This window comes from Rhineura floridana, chromosome 6, assembly GCF_030035675.1.
Source record: "Rhineura floridana isolate rRhiFlo1 chromosome 6, rRhiFlo1.hap2, whole genome shotgun sequence".
Taxonomy (NCBI): domain Eukaryota; kingdom Metazoa; phylum Chordata; class Lepidosauria; order Squamata; family Rhineuridae; genus Rhineura; species Rhineura floridana.
This window is the reverse complement of record NC_084485.1, coordinates 57,389,789-57,406,996: the sequence shown is the minus strand read 5'-3', so window position 1 is coordinate 57,406,996 and position 17,208 is coordinate 57,389,789. Positions and strand designations below refer to the sequence as shown.

At 42.0% G+C, this 17,208-nt stretch overlaps 1 protein-coding gene across 3 annotated transcripts in view; it reads right to left on the bottom strand.

Moving 5' to 3' along the window:
* PPM1J (protein phosphatase, Mg2+/Mn2+ dependent 1J) overlaps positions 1 to 17,208 on the bottom strand; it is a 51,014-nt gene that overhangs the window by 14,012 nt on the left and 19,794 nt on the right. For all 3 annotated transcript variants that reach the window (XM_061631994.1, XM_061631991.1, XM_061631992.1), the window contains 3 exons: positions 13,894 to 13,978; positions 8,940 to 9,058; positions 8,163 to 8,226 (listed from right to left, as the gene is read on the bottom strand). In XM_061631994.1, the coding sequence (XP_061487978.1) occupies positions 8,163 to 8,226; positions 8,940 to 9,058; positions 13,894 to 13,978 (268 nt within the window). The remainder of the gene's footprint in view (positions 1 to 8,162; positions 8,227 to 8,939; positions 9,059 to 13,893; positions 13,979 to 17,208) is intronic.

Sequence of the window (17,208 nt, the reverse complement as noted above, 5' to 3'; positions counted from 1 at the left end):
GACAAAAGGAAGTACTTCTTTACTCAGCGCATAGTTAAACTATGGAATTTGCTCCCACAAGATGCAGTAATGGCCACCAGCTTGGACGGCTTTAAAAGAAGATTAGACAAATTCATGGAGGACAGGGCTATCAATGGCTACTAGCCATGATGGCTGTGCTCTGCCACCCTAGTCAGAGGCAGCATGCTTCTGAAAACCAGTTGCCGGAAGCCTCAGGAGGGGAGAGTGTTCTTGCACTCGGGTCCTGCTTGCGGGCTTTCCCCAGGCACCTGGTTGGCCACTGTGAGAACAGGATGCTGGACTAGATGGGCCACTGGCCTGATCCAGCAGGCTCTTCTTATGTTCTTATGTTCCAGATTCAATGTAGTAATTTAGAACAGATATTTTATGAGCGAGCAAACACCCATATATGTATGACATCCATCAACTAAACTAAACCTTCTGTAACTGAACAAGCTAATAGACAGGCTTGCTCTTAAGATTCTACTCATCTTAAAGATACAATAGCATACATCATCAAGGAGTGTGTGTGCAAATAGGGCTGCAAAACTGGAGACAGAAGGAGACATGGAAATGGGGGTGGTCTGTGTGCAAGGGAGTTGAGAAAAGGAAGGAGAGAGGAAAAGGGGGTGAATATGAAAATTGGGGTGCAAAGGGGGTTGCAAAAATGAGGGAGTGGGAGGCATGGGAATGGGGGTAATGATGAAACGGGGGTAGAAAAGAGGTTGCAAAATAGGAGGGGATGGTGGTTTTGTAATTGGGTGGAAGAATGCTTGGTAAAGATGAAAATGGGTGCAAAATGGGGCTGTAGAATAGAAGAGAGGTGGCTTCAGAAATGGGATTGGAAAGGTCAAAGGAAGCTTATTAGTTGCATGAGGTTGGAAGGGAAAGCTCTAGGGGGTTAATGTGAGGGGAGGGGAGCAGAATGACCAGGGGCACAGCCTCTAGTATTCTATATAGATAGATCTAGATATATCCACATAGCTAGCACTCATCTGCGCACATCCATACATGCCATTCTATTTGCAAATTGTAAATATGCCCAAGTATGGGCACGGATAGGAGGAGAATCAGAGGAAATTAGTAGTATAGTAGTATAAGTTTATTCCAGGGCCAAAGGCCTACAGATATAAAAAAAACAAAAGGACAAATAACAGTGAAATCGGTAGAAAATTAGTCCAAACTTGCAAAGCCGGGCAAAGAGTAATAAAATAAAATGCAATCTAAATAAATTTTATAACAAGGCACAGAGCTTAAAATAAAAAGGTTAAAATTTAGTTATGAATTTGTTCCATTATTAACAATATCCAATGGAAGCATACTGTTAAAATTGGCCCTTAAATTTCGGGCAGCTATAGTAAACAGCGAGACATTATAAGTGATCTCAGGTTCGAAATTGGACAATAAGGTAATTATATTTCCCTCGATTGAGATCGGCTTATCATTATACTGCACAAACCTAAGAAATCTAGCTTGGGGACTATTATAAATAGAGCAGGAAAATAATATATGAGGAAGATCTTCTGGCTCCAGTGCGCCACAGATACAAAACTTTTGTGCATTAGGGGTGTCAGAGAGCCAGCCTTCTCTAACTGCATTAGGCAGCGAGAAAAAACGTAGAGCTGTGAAGGCATGTCTTAAGGCTAACAGGAGGGGTGATATAAGGTAAAGTGAGCATTCAAAGTCTGACTTGAATCTCCAAAACCAAGGGGCAGCCTTTGAGTTCATGAGTGATAATCTATCTACATTGTGGGAGTGATGGAAAATGACTTCTTGAAGACGAGTGAAATTTGAGATCGAGTTAAATTCTCGTGGAAAAATATGATAGATATGTAGCAGATCCTCTAGATTACTAAGCCACAATTTAGAGGCCAGGGGTTGTGCAAAACAAGCTTTTAAAAGTTTTCCATCTGGGAGAGGATCAAACGATCTCAAAAACTTCAAAAGAGCATAATGAATACGGGCAGATAGCGGGGGAAAACCAGTCTCCGAACGCAACATTGCTGCTGAAGTGCCTTTTGGTAATAACAGAATACGTCTAAGGAAGTCATTTTGGGAAGATTCTAAGATCTTTATAATATTCCTATCCCATCCCCAAACCGTTACGCCATAAAGTAATTGAGGAATCACTTTGGCTTTATAAATTTTCAAAATTGGTGAGATCAAGTTACCTCCAGACGTACGATAGAATTTTAGTATAGCTCCTATTGTTTTTGCCACCATAGTTTTAATGTGATGTATATGCGGTTTCCCGGATAAAGTATCTGAGAATAAAATTCCTAAGTATTTATATGTTCGAGACTGTGTAAGCTGAGTGTCTGCCATCCGCCAACGGTGGCTCTTGTATCTCTTTCCAAAAACTAGAATATTTGTTTTATCATAGTTTACTTTTAGGTTTTCGTTAGTACAGTAAATTTGTAAACTACTTAATAACCTCCGAAGACCAAGAGGTGTTAAGGAAAGAAGAACCATATCGTCAGCGTAAAGTAACACAGAAATTTTCCTGGACCCAACGGACGGTGGAAAAAATTGCGGGCCCGATAACGCAGAGACAACATTATTCAAAAATAAATTAAAGAGAAGGGGGGCCAACAGGCAACCCTGTTTAACTCCCTTCTCCACCATTATTGGGTCAGATAAAGCTCCTGTTTTGCTGTCTCTCACCAGGGCAAAGGTGTTGGTATAGAGTGCTCTGATGAGAAAGAGCAGGCGCGGGTCGATGTTTAAATCATGCAACTTGGACCACAATAGATTCCTATCTATCGAATCAAAGGCTGCGGCAAGGTCCACAAAAGCCGCATACAGATGTTTTGTTGGACCTGCGATACTCTGTTTCACTAGAAAATGAAGGGTCAAGCAGTGATCTATGGGTGAAGACCCTTTGCGGAAACCTATTTGTTCTGGATGAATTAACTGATGGAAATCTACCCAGTCATTCAGCTTATTGAGCAAATATTTGCTATATAATTTAGCAACTACATTCAATAAGCTAATGGGTCTGTAGTTAGAGGGGGCCAAGGGATCACCTTTCTTATAAACAGGAACAATTATGCTATTTTTCCATCCTTCTGGGATCAAGCCAGAGTCATTAATTCTAGTAAATAGGCGGGCCAGGAGGGGAGCCCACCACTCCGGGAATTGTCTAAAAATCTCAGGAGGGAGGAAATCCTCTCCAGGGGCTTTCCCATTTTGTAAGGAGTCTATTAAAGCTTTTATTTCGTTAATTGTTACGGGGGGCCAAGAAGTCATAATGCCATTATTTAACATAATAGGATAGGTATTGGTGACTGTGTTTGCAAAGTAAAGATTAGTAAAGTAACATGTATCCTTCTTAATTTGTGTTGTATTTCGTTTTTTGTTGTGTTTTCTGTTGTTTGTTTGTACATGTTTTTGTTTTTTTGTACTATGATATATTGTATTTTATCTTGTTTGTTCACCGCCCTGAGAGCTATTCTGCTAAGGGCGGTATATAAATTGAAATAATAAATAAATAAATAAATAAATAAAGTGGGAATGCCATATTGCCAGCGGGATCTGCGCAGCGTTAGAATTATTGGCAGAAAAGGATCCAGATTTGACTATTTGCCAAAATTTACGATCCTGATGTTCAGAAATTGCTAGGGATAAGCGCTGCCAACTTAATTCAGCAAACTTAGCTTTTTTTTCTTTTAATAGGCTTTTATATAATGCCTTAGTTGTTTTAAAAACCAGATAGGTATACTGTGTCTTGAATTTCAGAAAAAGAGAAAGGGATGACTTGAGATTTCTTTTCGCGACTCTACAGTCCTGATCAAACCAGGAAGATGACTTAGATATATGAGTCGGACCATTATTATAACAGGTTAAATAAGGTCTAAGATTAGAAAGAATAGTTTGGAAGACCAGGATGGGATCTTGAGAGTCGTCAGTAATTGACTTACGTAGTGTTTGAAAAGAACTACTATGGAAAAGGGAATTACAGATAATATTAAGGTTATCTGACCAAGGAGTTCTTTTCACTGTTTTTTGATGAGCTTGAGATGGGGGAAGGGATGTAGTGATATTGTTAGAAATCTTCAATCTTAGGAGTAGAGGAAAATGATCACTCTCAACACGATGGTCCACTGACAGTTCAATAACATCCTCAAGGAGTTTATAAGACACCAAAAAGTAATCTATCAAACTGGCACCATGCTGTGTCCAATAGGTGAAAGAACCTTTAGAAGAATCAAAGTGAGTACCATTAAAATTACCAAAGAATGGATGGAGGCAAAATCAATTAACAAAGGGCCCTGAAGATTTGACTTTTGATCTTGAATACCGACAGCTAAATGGTAGTCATGAATTATCAAGTTATCATTACAGGGTAAAGAGTTATAAGGCCAGGAGTTACCAATTCTGGCATTCAAATCTCCACAAAGAATTATTTTATCATTAGGAAATTTAGTCTCCAAAAGGGATAAAACCTCGTCCAGCCTGGCCCAAAGATTAGAAGCATCATCTACAGAGCTAGTGATGGGGGGAAAGTAAACATTAATACAGATCATATGATCAGGCCATGGACCTTTTATCCTCAACACCAACGTACTGAGTGGGAGGATTGTGGGGATTAGATCAATTCTTAAATTTCGAGCTTTTGATACAAAAGTTGTAAGGCTCCAACTAGGGCGGCCCTTTCCCAAGGGTTTTATCGCTAAAGTAGAATAGGAAAAATAGTCAATCAGGTACATAGTTGTTGATGATAAAGCCCATGTTTCCTGCAAACAAATAATCGAAAAGGAATTTAAATATTCAATAAGGTCACTATCTTGGCGTTTGTTCTCCCAACCGTTAATATTCCAAGAGAGGAAGGGAAACGATCAGGAGGAACTGATTTCATCAAAGAAACATGAGGGAACAATACACCCATTTAGGGCTGAAGTTTTTGAAAAATTTCTCGGGGGGTCTACTAAGTTTGTTACTACGGACTGTGGTTCTGGGGAATTCAGTTGTGGACGAGAATTAGGAACAGATTTAGCAGACTCTAACTTAGTTATATTAACATAGTTGTTAACTTCCGACATTGAGGAAGAGAGGACTTTAGCTTCTAAATTCTTGTCGCTCAACCAATGATCGCTCTTATGTACAGGGAGTCTCTTCCTTGCGTCCATATGTACAGCAACATCACTCTCCTGGGAGGGGGTCGCTCCTGATCTATGCAATTGAGTTGATGACTCCGGCAGTTGGGAGGAACTGGAACTTTCTTTTGCAGAGTGGCCTAAGGAACCAGATTTAATAAGAATAAGAAAGGTTTTTAGAGATTCAAGTCTATCTATAATCTCAAGTTGATTCAGCTCCGGTAAGGAGATGAAATCGCCAATGAGTTGACGCTCTTCTAGAGAAAGGGAATTTGGCATTGCATGTAGTGGTGAAGGAGGATCAGACGGCGCTTCTGAGATAATAGGCAGCCCCTGGCTGGGAGGGTCAGGTGACAAATCAATTAGAAGATCATCAGAAAGTAACGAAATCAAATGAGTGTGAACCACAGTTTTAGTATACAAGGGAGTAGTGAAAAGCGGTTTAGGCGGAACTCTATTAACAAAAAATCTGTGAATAGATATTCCATGGGATGCTATAATTGATCTTGCAAGTAAAATTTTTCGACCTGTAGATAATGAGTGAAACTGGACCAATGTCCGTGCTGTTTGTCCATTGAAATAAAGATATTGTACTTGGGAAATTTCAGAAAAATCAAACGTCAGGTTAGGAGCAAAAAGATTACAAAAATGGTGAATACATTCTGATTGAGATAAAAGGCCTGTTGGTTTCGGAAAGTTTGCAAAAATCAATTGGAAGGGGTCCAAAACAAGGTTCCATTGATTGAGCCCCTGGGAAGGGGTTGTTAAAGGTCTTTGAATGACATCAGACCAAGGGTCTTGTAGGTGATCCTTACACACAGTTTCATTGAGGCAGCCAATAAGAGGCGCTTGTACAGGTATAGGTAAAGGGGGTTGAGATTCAGGCACTAAAAAAGTTTGTTGATCTGATTGAAAATTTTTCTTAACTTTTCCCCCCTGGTGTTGTAGAAGCTGCCGAGAGTCTTTATTTGCGCTGACAGGGACAACCAAAGGGATGTTTAAATTTGAAGATTCAGGTAAATTTTCAGTTTGAACCACATGCGCTGTAGAATTCTTGGTGATCATTTTTCCCCTAGGGGGGTGCTCGATAGATTTCTGAATGTTCACTCTCTTCCCTTTACAACAATGCATAGGTTTACGTTTACGATTTACTTTTTTTTTGGATTTAGTTTTATTTACATTCTTGCAGGCTTTGAAAATCCTTTGCGAGACGAGTTTTGTTGGTAGAGGAGGTTGCAGGGAAATAAGTTGCTTATCCGGCAGGGAATCCAAAGCTTTATGCTTAAATATGTTGACAAGTTCGATTAATGAGTTCTTTGATTCCAAAACAGATGACTTGATAGAAACAAGATCGGTCGCCAACATAAACAGCCATCCTAAGAGAGTTGGATTAATTTCTGCTGAGGAGGATAAACAGTCTTTCAGAATCGAGGCATCATGGGGTCCGACCCTTGCATTGAGAGGTGCAGCCTCCTGTAACAGCCCAACACTGCCCCTTACTGATTTGAACAGATTATGCAAGTCACTTTCGTTAGAAAGGTTAAGTAAGGACATTGTATCATTTTGAATTAGAGAGGAATTTAGTGAGTCGTCAATATACGATTCCGATTTTAAAAACTCACAAGATTTATCCAGGGGAGGATCAACCTTGTTTTCCCCATCCACTGGAGAGAGTGAGTCAGGTTTGTCATTCCTAATTCTCTCCGAAGCTTTAAAAGGAGACTGTACAAAATGTCTTGGCTCCTTAGCAAAACTTAGGCCTTGGGAGTCCTCCCACCGTTGGCTAGTTGTTACTGGGCTGGATAGAGTGGAATTGAGTTCAGATTTCCCAAATTCAGGATTTGGGGAGGAACGTAGAAAAGGGTCGTTAGATTCCTTTCCAATACTGCCTCTGTTCTCAGCCATATAAAATTGAGTGATTTCCGACTGTCTGAATCTGCGTTGCTCCTTCCTAGCTTCAGCTGAGAGCATTTGAGATGAAAGAGAAATGCCCAGCTTCTTGCAGGCATTCCTAGTGAGTACCATATCAAATTACTGTACTTGACCGCAAATGTTATTATTTTCCAGAGGAAATTAGCCAAAATGTAGAATACAGATCTCAATTAGAAGAAATTACTCAATTTATGAGCGTTCAGGCCAGACATCAAGATATTCACACTGCCCATTGTTGACTTCAAAACGCTGATCCAATATATCTTTGCTTAAACTAAGGAGTAAACATTTAACATACATATCTATTTAATAAGCCATCTATTTCCCCATAAAATGAGGGAGGAAATAAACTGAGCAGAGTGTAACAGAACAGTTGTTTATTACACGAGTCACTAATGGCTTAGGACCAAATATCTGAAGGAAGACCTCCTCCTGTACCATTTTAGTGCCCATCCACTAAGTTCTGCAGATGAAGCCTTTCTCTAAGTACTGTCAATTGGTGAAGTATACTTTGTATGTACAACGGAGAGGGTCTTTTTTGTGGTGGCACCCTAACTTTAGAACACCCTCCTTAAAGAAGGCAAATGGTGCAGGGAGCACAATATTTTCCGCACCAGATCCAGACATTTTTATTTGTTCATTTTAAATTGGTTCTATGGCCTTGGTTTACTTTATGGTTTTATAGCATGTGCCTTCTCAATGTTAGTATCATATATCTGAAGCATTTTATGTTTTTATTGGGTTGTATTCAGAGTCTTATTCAGAGTTAACCCACTGAGATTAATGAATCTAAGCTAGACATGTCTATTCACTTCAATGGATTTACTCTGAGTAGGACTAGCATGGAATACCACCCATTATTTTATATGGTACTGCGTTGTGTTGTATTACTGTGAATTGTATTGCTGATAGAATTAAGGACAGTTTAGAAATGTTTAAGATACGTACACAGATACAGGGGAAATTGTTCAGTACAGACATACCAGTAGGTACTTCTGTCAATGCGTCTAGTCAGTTTTTGCTTCAGACACCAATATCCCATACCCTGTATTTTTTATGTCTACTCCAAACCTTCATGCCCTCTGCTGAAAATTCTCTCCATTTCTTCATTATCACATGTGCTTAGCACCTCACCTTTTTACCCTCTCCGTATACAAGTGGAAACTTCAAGTCATCTTCTTCTATCCTTTTATATGCCCTGGTTAGAAAAAGAAAAGACACAAAATACATTGCAGTGCAGTGAATGTTACTCTAAGAATCTGCTTTATATGGAGTCAGAGAACTAGTCCATCAAGCTCGGCATTATCAATAATGAGTGGCAACAGCTTTCCAGGGTTTCAGACAGGAGCGTTTCCCAACCTGGAGATGCCGGAGACAGAATCTGGGACATTCTGCATGCAACGCATGTGCTCTGCCACTGAATTATGGCCATTGTGAACAGCACAATTGAATATCCTTCTACCAACATCAAGCAAGTAACAAACCCAGGTCAACACCATTTCAGTTAGGTAATTTCCCTTATTGTACATCTACGTGTGAGTGTGTGTGCATGTAAACACGCACACACAAACTTGTCTCCCACTGTTACCTTTGATGAAGCAGGATTTCTGAAGAACTACAAAAATCTCCAGAAACCCTTTATCAGAGGCAATAGGAGGATGAGTGTACACACCCTATAGACAACAATGCAGCTATCATACCAAATTAACTCCCTAAAAAAAATAATAATCATCTGTCTCCAGCTTTAGTAACATGACAAAGAGAAAGCAAGGAGAAGAAGGGATTTTTCTAGTCCATCTGAGTGGACTGGGAGGATGTCACTACCTGCCACTGAAACATCTAGTTCCTTCACTGTACATTTCTTATGGATTTTGAGAATCAATATAACCTATATCAGATAAAAAGAGTTACCAGCCATTCATGTTTTGGTCCCTGTACAGCATCTTCTTTCCCACTTCCTTATGCTGGATCCTTCGAGGGAACTCGAGGTGAGTAAACTCATTCCCCAGCAGCTCAGGTCTTAAGAATCCCTGTGTGCATGAAAGAGAGACAGAGTGAGAGAAAGGTTTAGTGAGGAGCACCAACTGGATTGTCTCCCCAAAGCAAATGAAATCCAAGCCCCAGACTCTGAAGGATCTTCCTGGAGGAGCACTGAGCATATGCAAACACTTCTGTGATTCGCTTTCCATACATCAAGAGTGGGCAACTTTTTTACTAATGACAACCACAGTCCCATGGCAAAAATCTGTTTGGGCCACACTCTTGGTGAGGGCAGAGTGGGTGGGGCCAAGGTGAGCAGTAAGCGGGGCCAGACCTCCACACATGCCCATATCTCCCACATGCATCCAGTCACACATTCATATATATATGATCACATACAATATTCACTCTGTACCATCCCCACACCACCACCTCCAGTTGTGATTTGGATCACCCCCTCCTACAGCTGCTCTGTAGTGAAGAAAAACATGCAAGACCACATCATGATTAACATCTCATATTATCTGGACCTGAAAAGCCCACTATGGTGATTTTCCAGGATAACCACAACTTTCTCTTCAGTACTGCAACTGAAACCTCAGGGGCATGTTTGCACATACCTTGGACAACATTTGGAAGTGCCCCGAGCACACATCCATTTATCTTCATTCACACACAAGTGTATACCTTGTGGGATGCACAACGCTACTTCTTCATCTCCCTGCTCAGGCAGGGGCACACTTTGAAAGTGCTCTTTGTACCTGACAGCCCATAATACCTCCCATATTTTTATTAATTTAGTGAAAGCTTAAAACTGCTGAATCAAAAAATCTCTAAGTGATGTATGTAAAACAATTTAAAATAATTACCAATAATGCACAGATAAAAATCAGCAAAAATTTAAAAGCAGATACTAGATGATATATCTTGATCAGGTTGTTGAAATAAAGTTTTTAGCAGGCATTTAAAACAGTATTGTGAGGGTTAATAGGCAGGGAGTTCCAAAACATAAGCGGCTTCATTATTCACCCTCAAAGAAACACTGCCATTGGAGGGAGTGGCAGTTTTCCTCCTGAGCAAATAGCAATTGTGAGGGGACTCTAGATCAGGACCATGGGTTAAATCCCATCCCCACACTACCACCACCTCCGGTTGTGAGTTGGATCACCCCCTCCTGCCGCTGCTTTGTAGTGAAGAAAAACATGCAAGACCAAATCATGATTAACATCTCATCTTATTTGGACCTGAAAAGCCCACTATGGTGATTTTCCAAGAAAGCCACAACTTTCTCTTCAGTACTGCAATTGAAACCTCAGGGCATGTTTGCACATTGTACTCATCGCAGACTTAACAAGCATCTTGGCCCCTCCCTCCACAAACCATCTGAATACCTTTTAAAGTTATATTTGGTTAATACAGGTATACAGTCACTTAGCAGAGAGCAACCACAGACCTCTGTGTCTTGGTTACATTACATTTAATATGTATCAAGCAGCTATCTAGTTACTAGCTGAAGCATGAGCAAATAAATCTGAGTCTCAAGCACAAGTTAGTTTATTTGGGCATCAAGGCTGAAAAAGCATCCAAAATGGGAAAAGAAGCTAAAATTGGTTACAAGACATTTAGGGAGGCTGATGCACCAGTCTCAGTGGGCATGCATGTGCCAACTGGTGCCACCTACCCTGTAGAATTCCTCCCCTTAAATATTAGGCAGGCATCATCTCTGTTATCTTTTCGGCACCTATTGAAGACTTTCCTCTTTCAACAAGCCTTTTAAGTTGAGACCTATCCCAGTCTGCATCTGTGTTGGAATTGTTTAATATGTTTTTTAAAAAACTTCCCCCCCCAAACAATATGTTTTTTAACCCTTTTTATTTAAGACGTTTTTAAAGCTTTTTTAAAGAATGTTTTTAAAGTTGTTTTGTTTTAATGTATTTTAAGGTCTGTTTTTATGATGTTTTAAAGTGTTTTTAGTGCTTTTGTTTGCCGCCCTGGGCTCCTGCTGGGAGGAAGGGCAGGATATAAATCAAATAATAAATAAATAAATAAATGTTTAGCAGAACAGGCAAAAAGATCCCATCACCCCAGACTTGGAATGGACATGTGTCTAATCTTATTTCTGTGCAATTTTTTTTCTAGCAAAATTATTTTTCTGAAAAAATCTGCAAGGTGGACCAAGGCCAACTTAAATGCATTTTCCCCTTTTTAACAGGCACTAGCCGCCTGGAGTTGGCTAAGATATGTGCCTCCAACGAGGTGCACTGAAAATGGGGCTGGAACTGCCCCTGAGAACAGGAGCATGTGATGACCCAACCAGTGACATCGTATGGGGAGGGAGAGAAATGGCTGCCTCCACAAGGTCCTTGGGAAAGGCCACACTATCACATCCCATTTTTCCAAGAGGTTTTTGTGGCCCATTTCAGTGCAAGAGGTAGAAACTATATTTTCTAGCTGCTGCAGGCGGCTAATACTTGTTAAAAAGAAAAGAAAAATGTGTTAAAGTCTTCTTTTGGACTACCTTGTACAAATTAATTGTGGACTGCTACAGTGTTCTGATCTTCACATTAGTCCAAGAAGTGCAGATCAGGTGACTTTGCTTACAAACTCAGGCAGAAGGAATTCTTTCAGCATCCTGCCACAGACTGAACCCAATACTCTGCCCAGAGACGTCGTCAGGCTCCCATTTTGATACGATGATAGATCCTCCTACTGTGGTAATTCATTTTCTCCTTTTCACACATACACACAGAGAAAATTAATGGTGCACAATGCGATTTGTTGTCTCTTTTTATCCTGCAAAAGGAAGAGACCTTTTTTGGCATTGCTATCCTAACCTGGCTTAACTTTCAGAGCTGGCTGTAATTTCCATTCACTAGTCAATGTCCTAAAAAAGAGAGGCAACTACCAAGCAAAGCCTCAGCCAAAGAGCCAGCAAGGAAACCTTAAAAGGAAGCATCCCTGGTATGTCCTGCACAAAGGAGGCCCAGAGCCAACAGGAGCAAATGCTGGAATCAGCAGGGCTTCAAAAGACAGTTAATTTTGCATTTGACCCCCTTTACACCCCCCCATTCTGTGTTTTGACAGTAAAAAAAGTATACAACTAATCCACATTGTGTAATCTTAAGTATTTATCCTAATAACAATAGAAACTGAGCACTGTGCATAGGGAGCAGCAAGAAAGGAAAGGAGGAGATGGGCCAAACATATTCTATGTTTTTTGTTTTAATGGTGCAAAAACAAATCTATAGAAGAATATAGATATCAGGTTTCTCGCTTCTAATGATTAAGAGCGGCTTCTCAGATCACACTGGCAGACCGTAAAAATATTGTTGTTCTGGTGCGACTTACAGCAAAGGGCTTAAGCTTTAAAAGGTCTTTGGCTCCCAGTGAATTGCTCAAGCCCACGGGAGAAGTGCAAGATTGGTTTTCTGAGTGTTCAGTTTCTTTATCGCAGCCAGTGAAGAGAATATGTTACTCAGTGCAATTTCCCTTCCAAGACGTGGAGGCTGTTTGGATATAGAACAGCAAATAAGATTCTGTCTGGTGTCTTGCCAAAGGAGGTCCACACTGAGCCAGGAAACATAGCCAGCAACATCTCTGCTTGCTTGCTCTTGGGAGTCTCTCTTAGTGCTTCCCGGGGATTCTCTCCCCTCCTCTGCCTTAGGGCAGGACTCATGTTAAATGCCAACAATTTTACAAAACTCTAGAAATGCAGTTTTGGGAGGAACTGGGAGGGGGCAGAGGGTTACTGATCTTGCCAACATGACTCTAGAACCTCATGGGGGGAAAGCAAAGTTCAAGGGGGAAGTGAGCAGAGGGCTGTCTTGATTTTTATTGTACAGTACTTTAAAGCACTTCGGAAGTAGTTATCACTGGTGAGGAGTGGTGGTGAATATGGGTTAAACTTGGGTCCATTCTATTTACATCACAAAAACATGCATGTTAATTGCATGCACACAATTAACATTGCCTGTAGTTTGGCCTCTCTCTATTGTACCTTCACCAAGAAAGCCTGGAAATGTGAAAGGAGCAAACTGAATACATATCAACTACAGTATCTGGACAATTGTTACCTCCTAAAGTTTACTGTCAAATCGACAAAAACTGTTAATGGGGGGAAGGAAATGGCTATACACTCAGACTGCCCTGCTCTGCTAAATGTTTAGTCAGGGGTGCTACTATTCATTTTAAGCAAAAAATGTTAATGTCCTTGATCTCCAAACACTGTATCTTTAGTATATGGTTGGACAACTAATTAAGCGCTGCCCCCCCCCCAAATAATTACAACACAGCTTCCATTATCTGAAGTGGTTTGCAAAGTATTTTGAGTAGCTGAATTTTTATAAGTACATTTTAAAAATTACTTTCTCATTTAATTAGTACAAAAGAATATTTTCAAGTAGTACAAATCAACATTTTGATGTTTATTAGCTGTACAGATACATATGGATGTAACTTATGTAGGTTTAAACATCTGACATACAGGTTAATTGTACAGCCAGGATGCTAGTCAAGTTATTGATTTTTTTTCTTTGCCCATGCAATTTCACAACTTAATTTTAAAAGCCCCCTTGGTTTCAAAAGCAGTTTGCCATGTAGCATGCAAGGAAAAAGTTGCTCAAGAAACAAGCAACAACTCTGGCCATGCAACTGTAGTTTGTGCGTTCCACAGTTCCCCTGCTTAGGTGTAGCTTGTCAAGAGTATTGTAGTGATCTGTCCCGAAAGGCAGTTGTTTTCTTCAGTGAGCTACCAGGGGCTCTTGAAGTCATTGTTAATACCAAATCGGCTCCTCAAGTTTGTTCCTAGATGGGTTTGGTTGGTAGTGCTAAGTGTGCTGGAAGTGGTTTAAAATAAATCAGATAGGGAAAAAAAGGTCTTTCTTACTAAAAACTGCAGCCTTTGCCTCTCTGTCTCTGGAGTAAACTCCCTGGACATTGGAATGATTTCCCCATTACGGATGATAATGGCCCTGCAATGAAACATGGAATGATGACATTAGAGAGCATGTGAGAGAAAGAGTTGGCATAGGAAGGACAAGCAGATACATTTGCAGGCAAAGTGAATTGGCAGCATTAGCTAAGGACTACTTTGTGAGTTACAGTTTTCCATACAGAAAGGTAATAACTGTGAAGGGGCAGGGAGGAAAAAGACTGTGCATTAAGTGTGGCACAAAAACATGGACTGGGCAGCTGATAAACGCAATGCAACTTCATATATGCAGTGGCCCCAAAAAGGCTCCCTCTCTGTCCGAGCCCCTTCCCAAGAGGGTGCTTATTGGTTGGTTATAGAAGATGATAAGCCTAGGCTTCCTGTTTTGCACCATGAAGCCCAGAGATTTGTCAATCAAAGTCTCCCTCGTAGCCTCCTCGCCTTTTTGCTACCACAGAAAGAACCCTTTAGTTAGTTGCACACCTTTTAAATTACTGATGTATAATTCCTTCCTACTTTTCCTCAAGGACTGCAATAGTTCCCTCTTTCACCTACACAGCCACGTTAAGTCAAGAGGCAGACTTGCCTTAGGCCAGTGGTTCCCAACCTTTATGAGTATGAGACCCCCTTTATAAGCTCAAAGAATTTCGTGACACCCCCCATGCTAACTGTAATGTTAGACTCTGTTAAATGAAAAAATGGTGTGTGGCAAAATCATATCTCCAAATATTCCTTTCCATAAAAATCTCCCTGCAGACAGGGAGTGTTGCTTTCTTGTCTTAATGGAAAGGTTCATCAAACTGATATCCCCTTCCCCCCCGACAGTCTGAAGATGTACAGTCCTGTCTCCCAACACCAGTGTTGGACTAAGATCCAGGTTCAAATCCCCACCCAGCTATGAAGCCCACTGGGTGACCTTGGGCCAGACATAGTCTCTCAGCCTGACCTCTCTCACAGGGTTGGTGTAAGAATAAAATGGAAAGGGGGGGAACTATGTGCACCACCTTGAGCAACTTGGAGGAAAGGTGAGATATAAATGCAATAATAATTAAATAAAAAATACATTTCAGCGGCAGTACAGTAGGGCCCCACTTATACAGCGGGTTAGGTTCCACACCCCCAATGAAAAGTGAAAATTGCCGGAAAGTGGAACATAGCTCAAAGCCTGCTGCTGCGCCGATGCAATTGCAATGGAGATGCCAAGGTCAGTGCCACAGTGGCAGCAGAGACAGAAAGATGAGAAGTGTGTGTGTGTGTCTGAAGGGGGCGAAGATGGCAGGAAGGAAAACGGGCAAGCGGGAGAGGAGAGAACCTCGGAAAAAGCTGTGCTGCTGCGCCTCCGTTCCATCCCCGTGTTGTCGTCTTCCCTCTTCTCCCGGCCTGCCAATCTTCCACTGGGAGGTTTTGTGTGTGTGTGCCGGAGGCAGGAGCCATATGAGGAGGGCAGACCCTGCAACCGTTGCTTCAGTCTCCTTTCAGGGTCCCTCACTGAGCTTCGTTTGCAAAAGCAGCAGCAGCAGGAGAAGGGGGATCAGGATTCCCTCCATTTCCCCGGCGTCCCCTTTTGGCCCTTTCCCCTCCTCCTTCCACCTCCAGGGGGCTTCATGCCAGGCACATGTGGGAGAACAGGTGGCGGGGGAGTGGGAGGAATGAAGGGTGACTGGCACTCGCCTCCCCCAGCGCGGGCACCCAGGCAGGAAGGAGGTAAGCAAATGCCCAGCCCCGAAGTCTGACTCTTGGTAGTCCCTCCCCTTCCCCTCTAGGCAAGTTCCCGCTGACACTTGTCCCACATAGGCTACTGCTCTCTGCTTGCCTGGCAGAATGAGGGCCTGTCTGTCTGTCTGTCTCTCTCTCTTTTCCCCCACCTCTCTCATAATGGGTAAAAGAAAGGCGATCAGCTCCTATGTCGCTGGCATAGTGGGCTGGAGTTTTGGAGTGCGGTGGGAGGGAGAGAGACAGGGAACTGTAGTAGTTGTCTTGTTCTTTTTTTAAAGAGGTCCTGCTCCTGAAACTCCCCACACTACAGCTGATCGCGCAGGAGGAGGAGGTGGAGGACAGAGCTGGCGTCGTATTAGTGGGGCGCCAAAAAGCAGGGCCCTACTGTACTCGTTCTGAGTAAGGGTGTCATCAGCAGCGGCAATGTGAGGAGACAGGAGTCAGTGATAGTAATCCCCTCTTCTTTCTGGTAGCTCCGCCCTCTGCCTGCTTTGGCTTCTGCCACGTGTTTTATAAGCAGATGCCTGCCCTCAATGCACCTGAAAGACACTATGGCGCTTCAGCAAATGTCCTCTCTTCTCGTTTGGCGCAAGGGGGAGGTGTCGTCTGCGGCAGCAGTGGGGAGCAGACAGTGTCCAGGGAGTGAAGACTTTTTTTAAAAAAGTAATAAATATTTTATTTCTTTACTCTTTGTGGCCCCCTCTGGATTACTTCATGCCCCCCCTGGGGGTCACGGCCCTCAGGTTGGGAACCACTGCCTTAAGCCATTCAATGAGCCTCATGGATGAGCAGAGATCTGAGCCTGGGTGACACATTTCAGTCCAGTTCCAGTAATTCACTCTCTTTGAAAGAAGTTGTCAGGCACAGGCATTAGGGATCCACTTCACAAATTTTCCTCTTTAAAACACATTACAGCCTTCCCCAACCTGGTACCCTCCTGATGTTTTGGACTACAACTCCCATCAGCCCCAGCCAGAATGTAATTGGAGCTGTAGTCTAAAATATCTGGAAGGCAACAGGTTGGGGAAGACCAAGACAAAGCATGGAAGATCTAGCTAAGTGGGCTGTGGTCCATGAAAGTTTATGCCAAAATAAATCGGTGGAGTTTTTCGGGTGTCCTGTGACTGTTGGTTTTTCTGCAACAGACTAATATGGCTACCCTTTAAAGAGACTGGGAAACTCTTAGCAGTCTATTTATTTCATATACCTCTTGGGACTAGGGCCAGGCTTGGATACATGTGGCTGGAGATGGGTGGATGGGAATTCAGGGCAAGAACACTCAAACCTAAGGATACTTCATAATGAAGCATGATGTCAGTAAGTTATTTAGAAGCCCTGATATTCTACTGAAGCTGCTGAGCTAAATCTGCTTGGACTTGGGCTCAGTTACTTATTACTGGCTATGAGGGGAATGGTGGAACACTGAGGAACACATCCTACTTCAAACAGATTTTGAAAGGGAGCAGAGCATGAGCAAAAAGCAGGCAAGAAAACAAAGCAGAAAGAACAGCGGGAGATCATGAGATGAGAAGAAAGGCCACCATCATGGGCCAC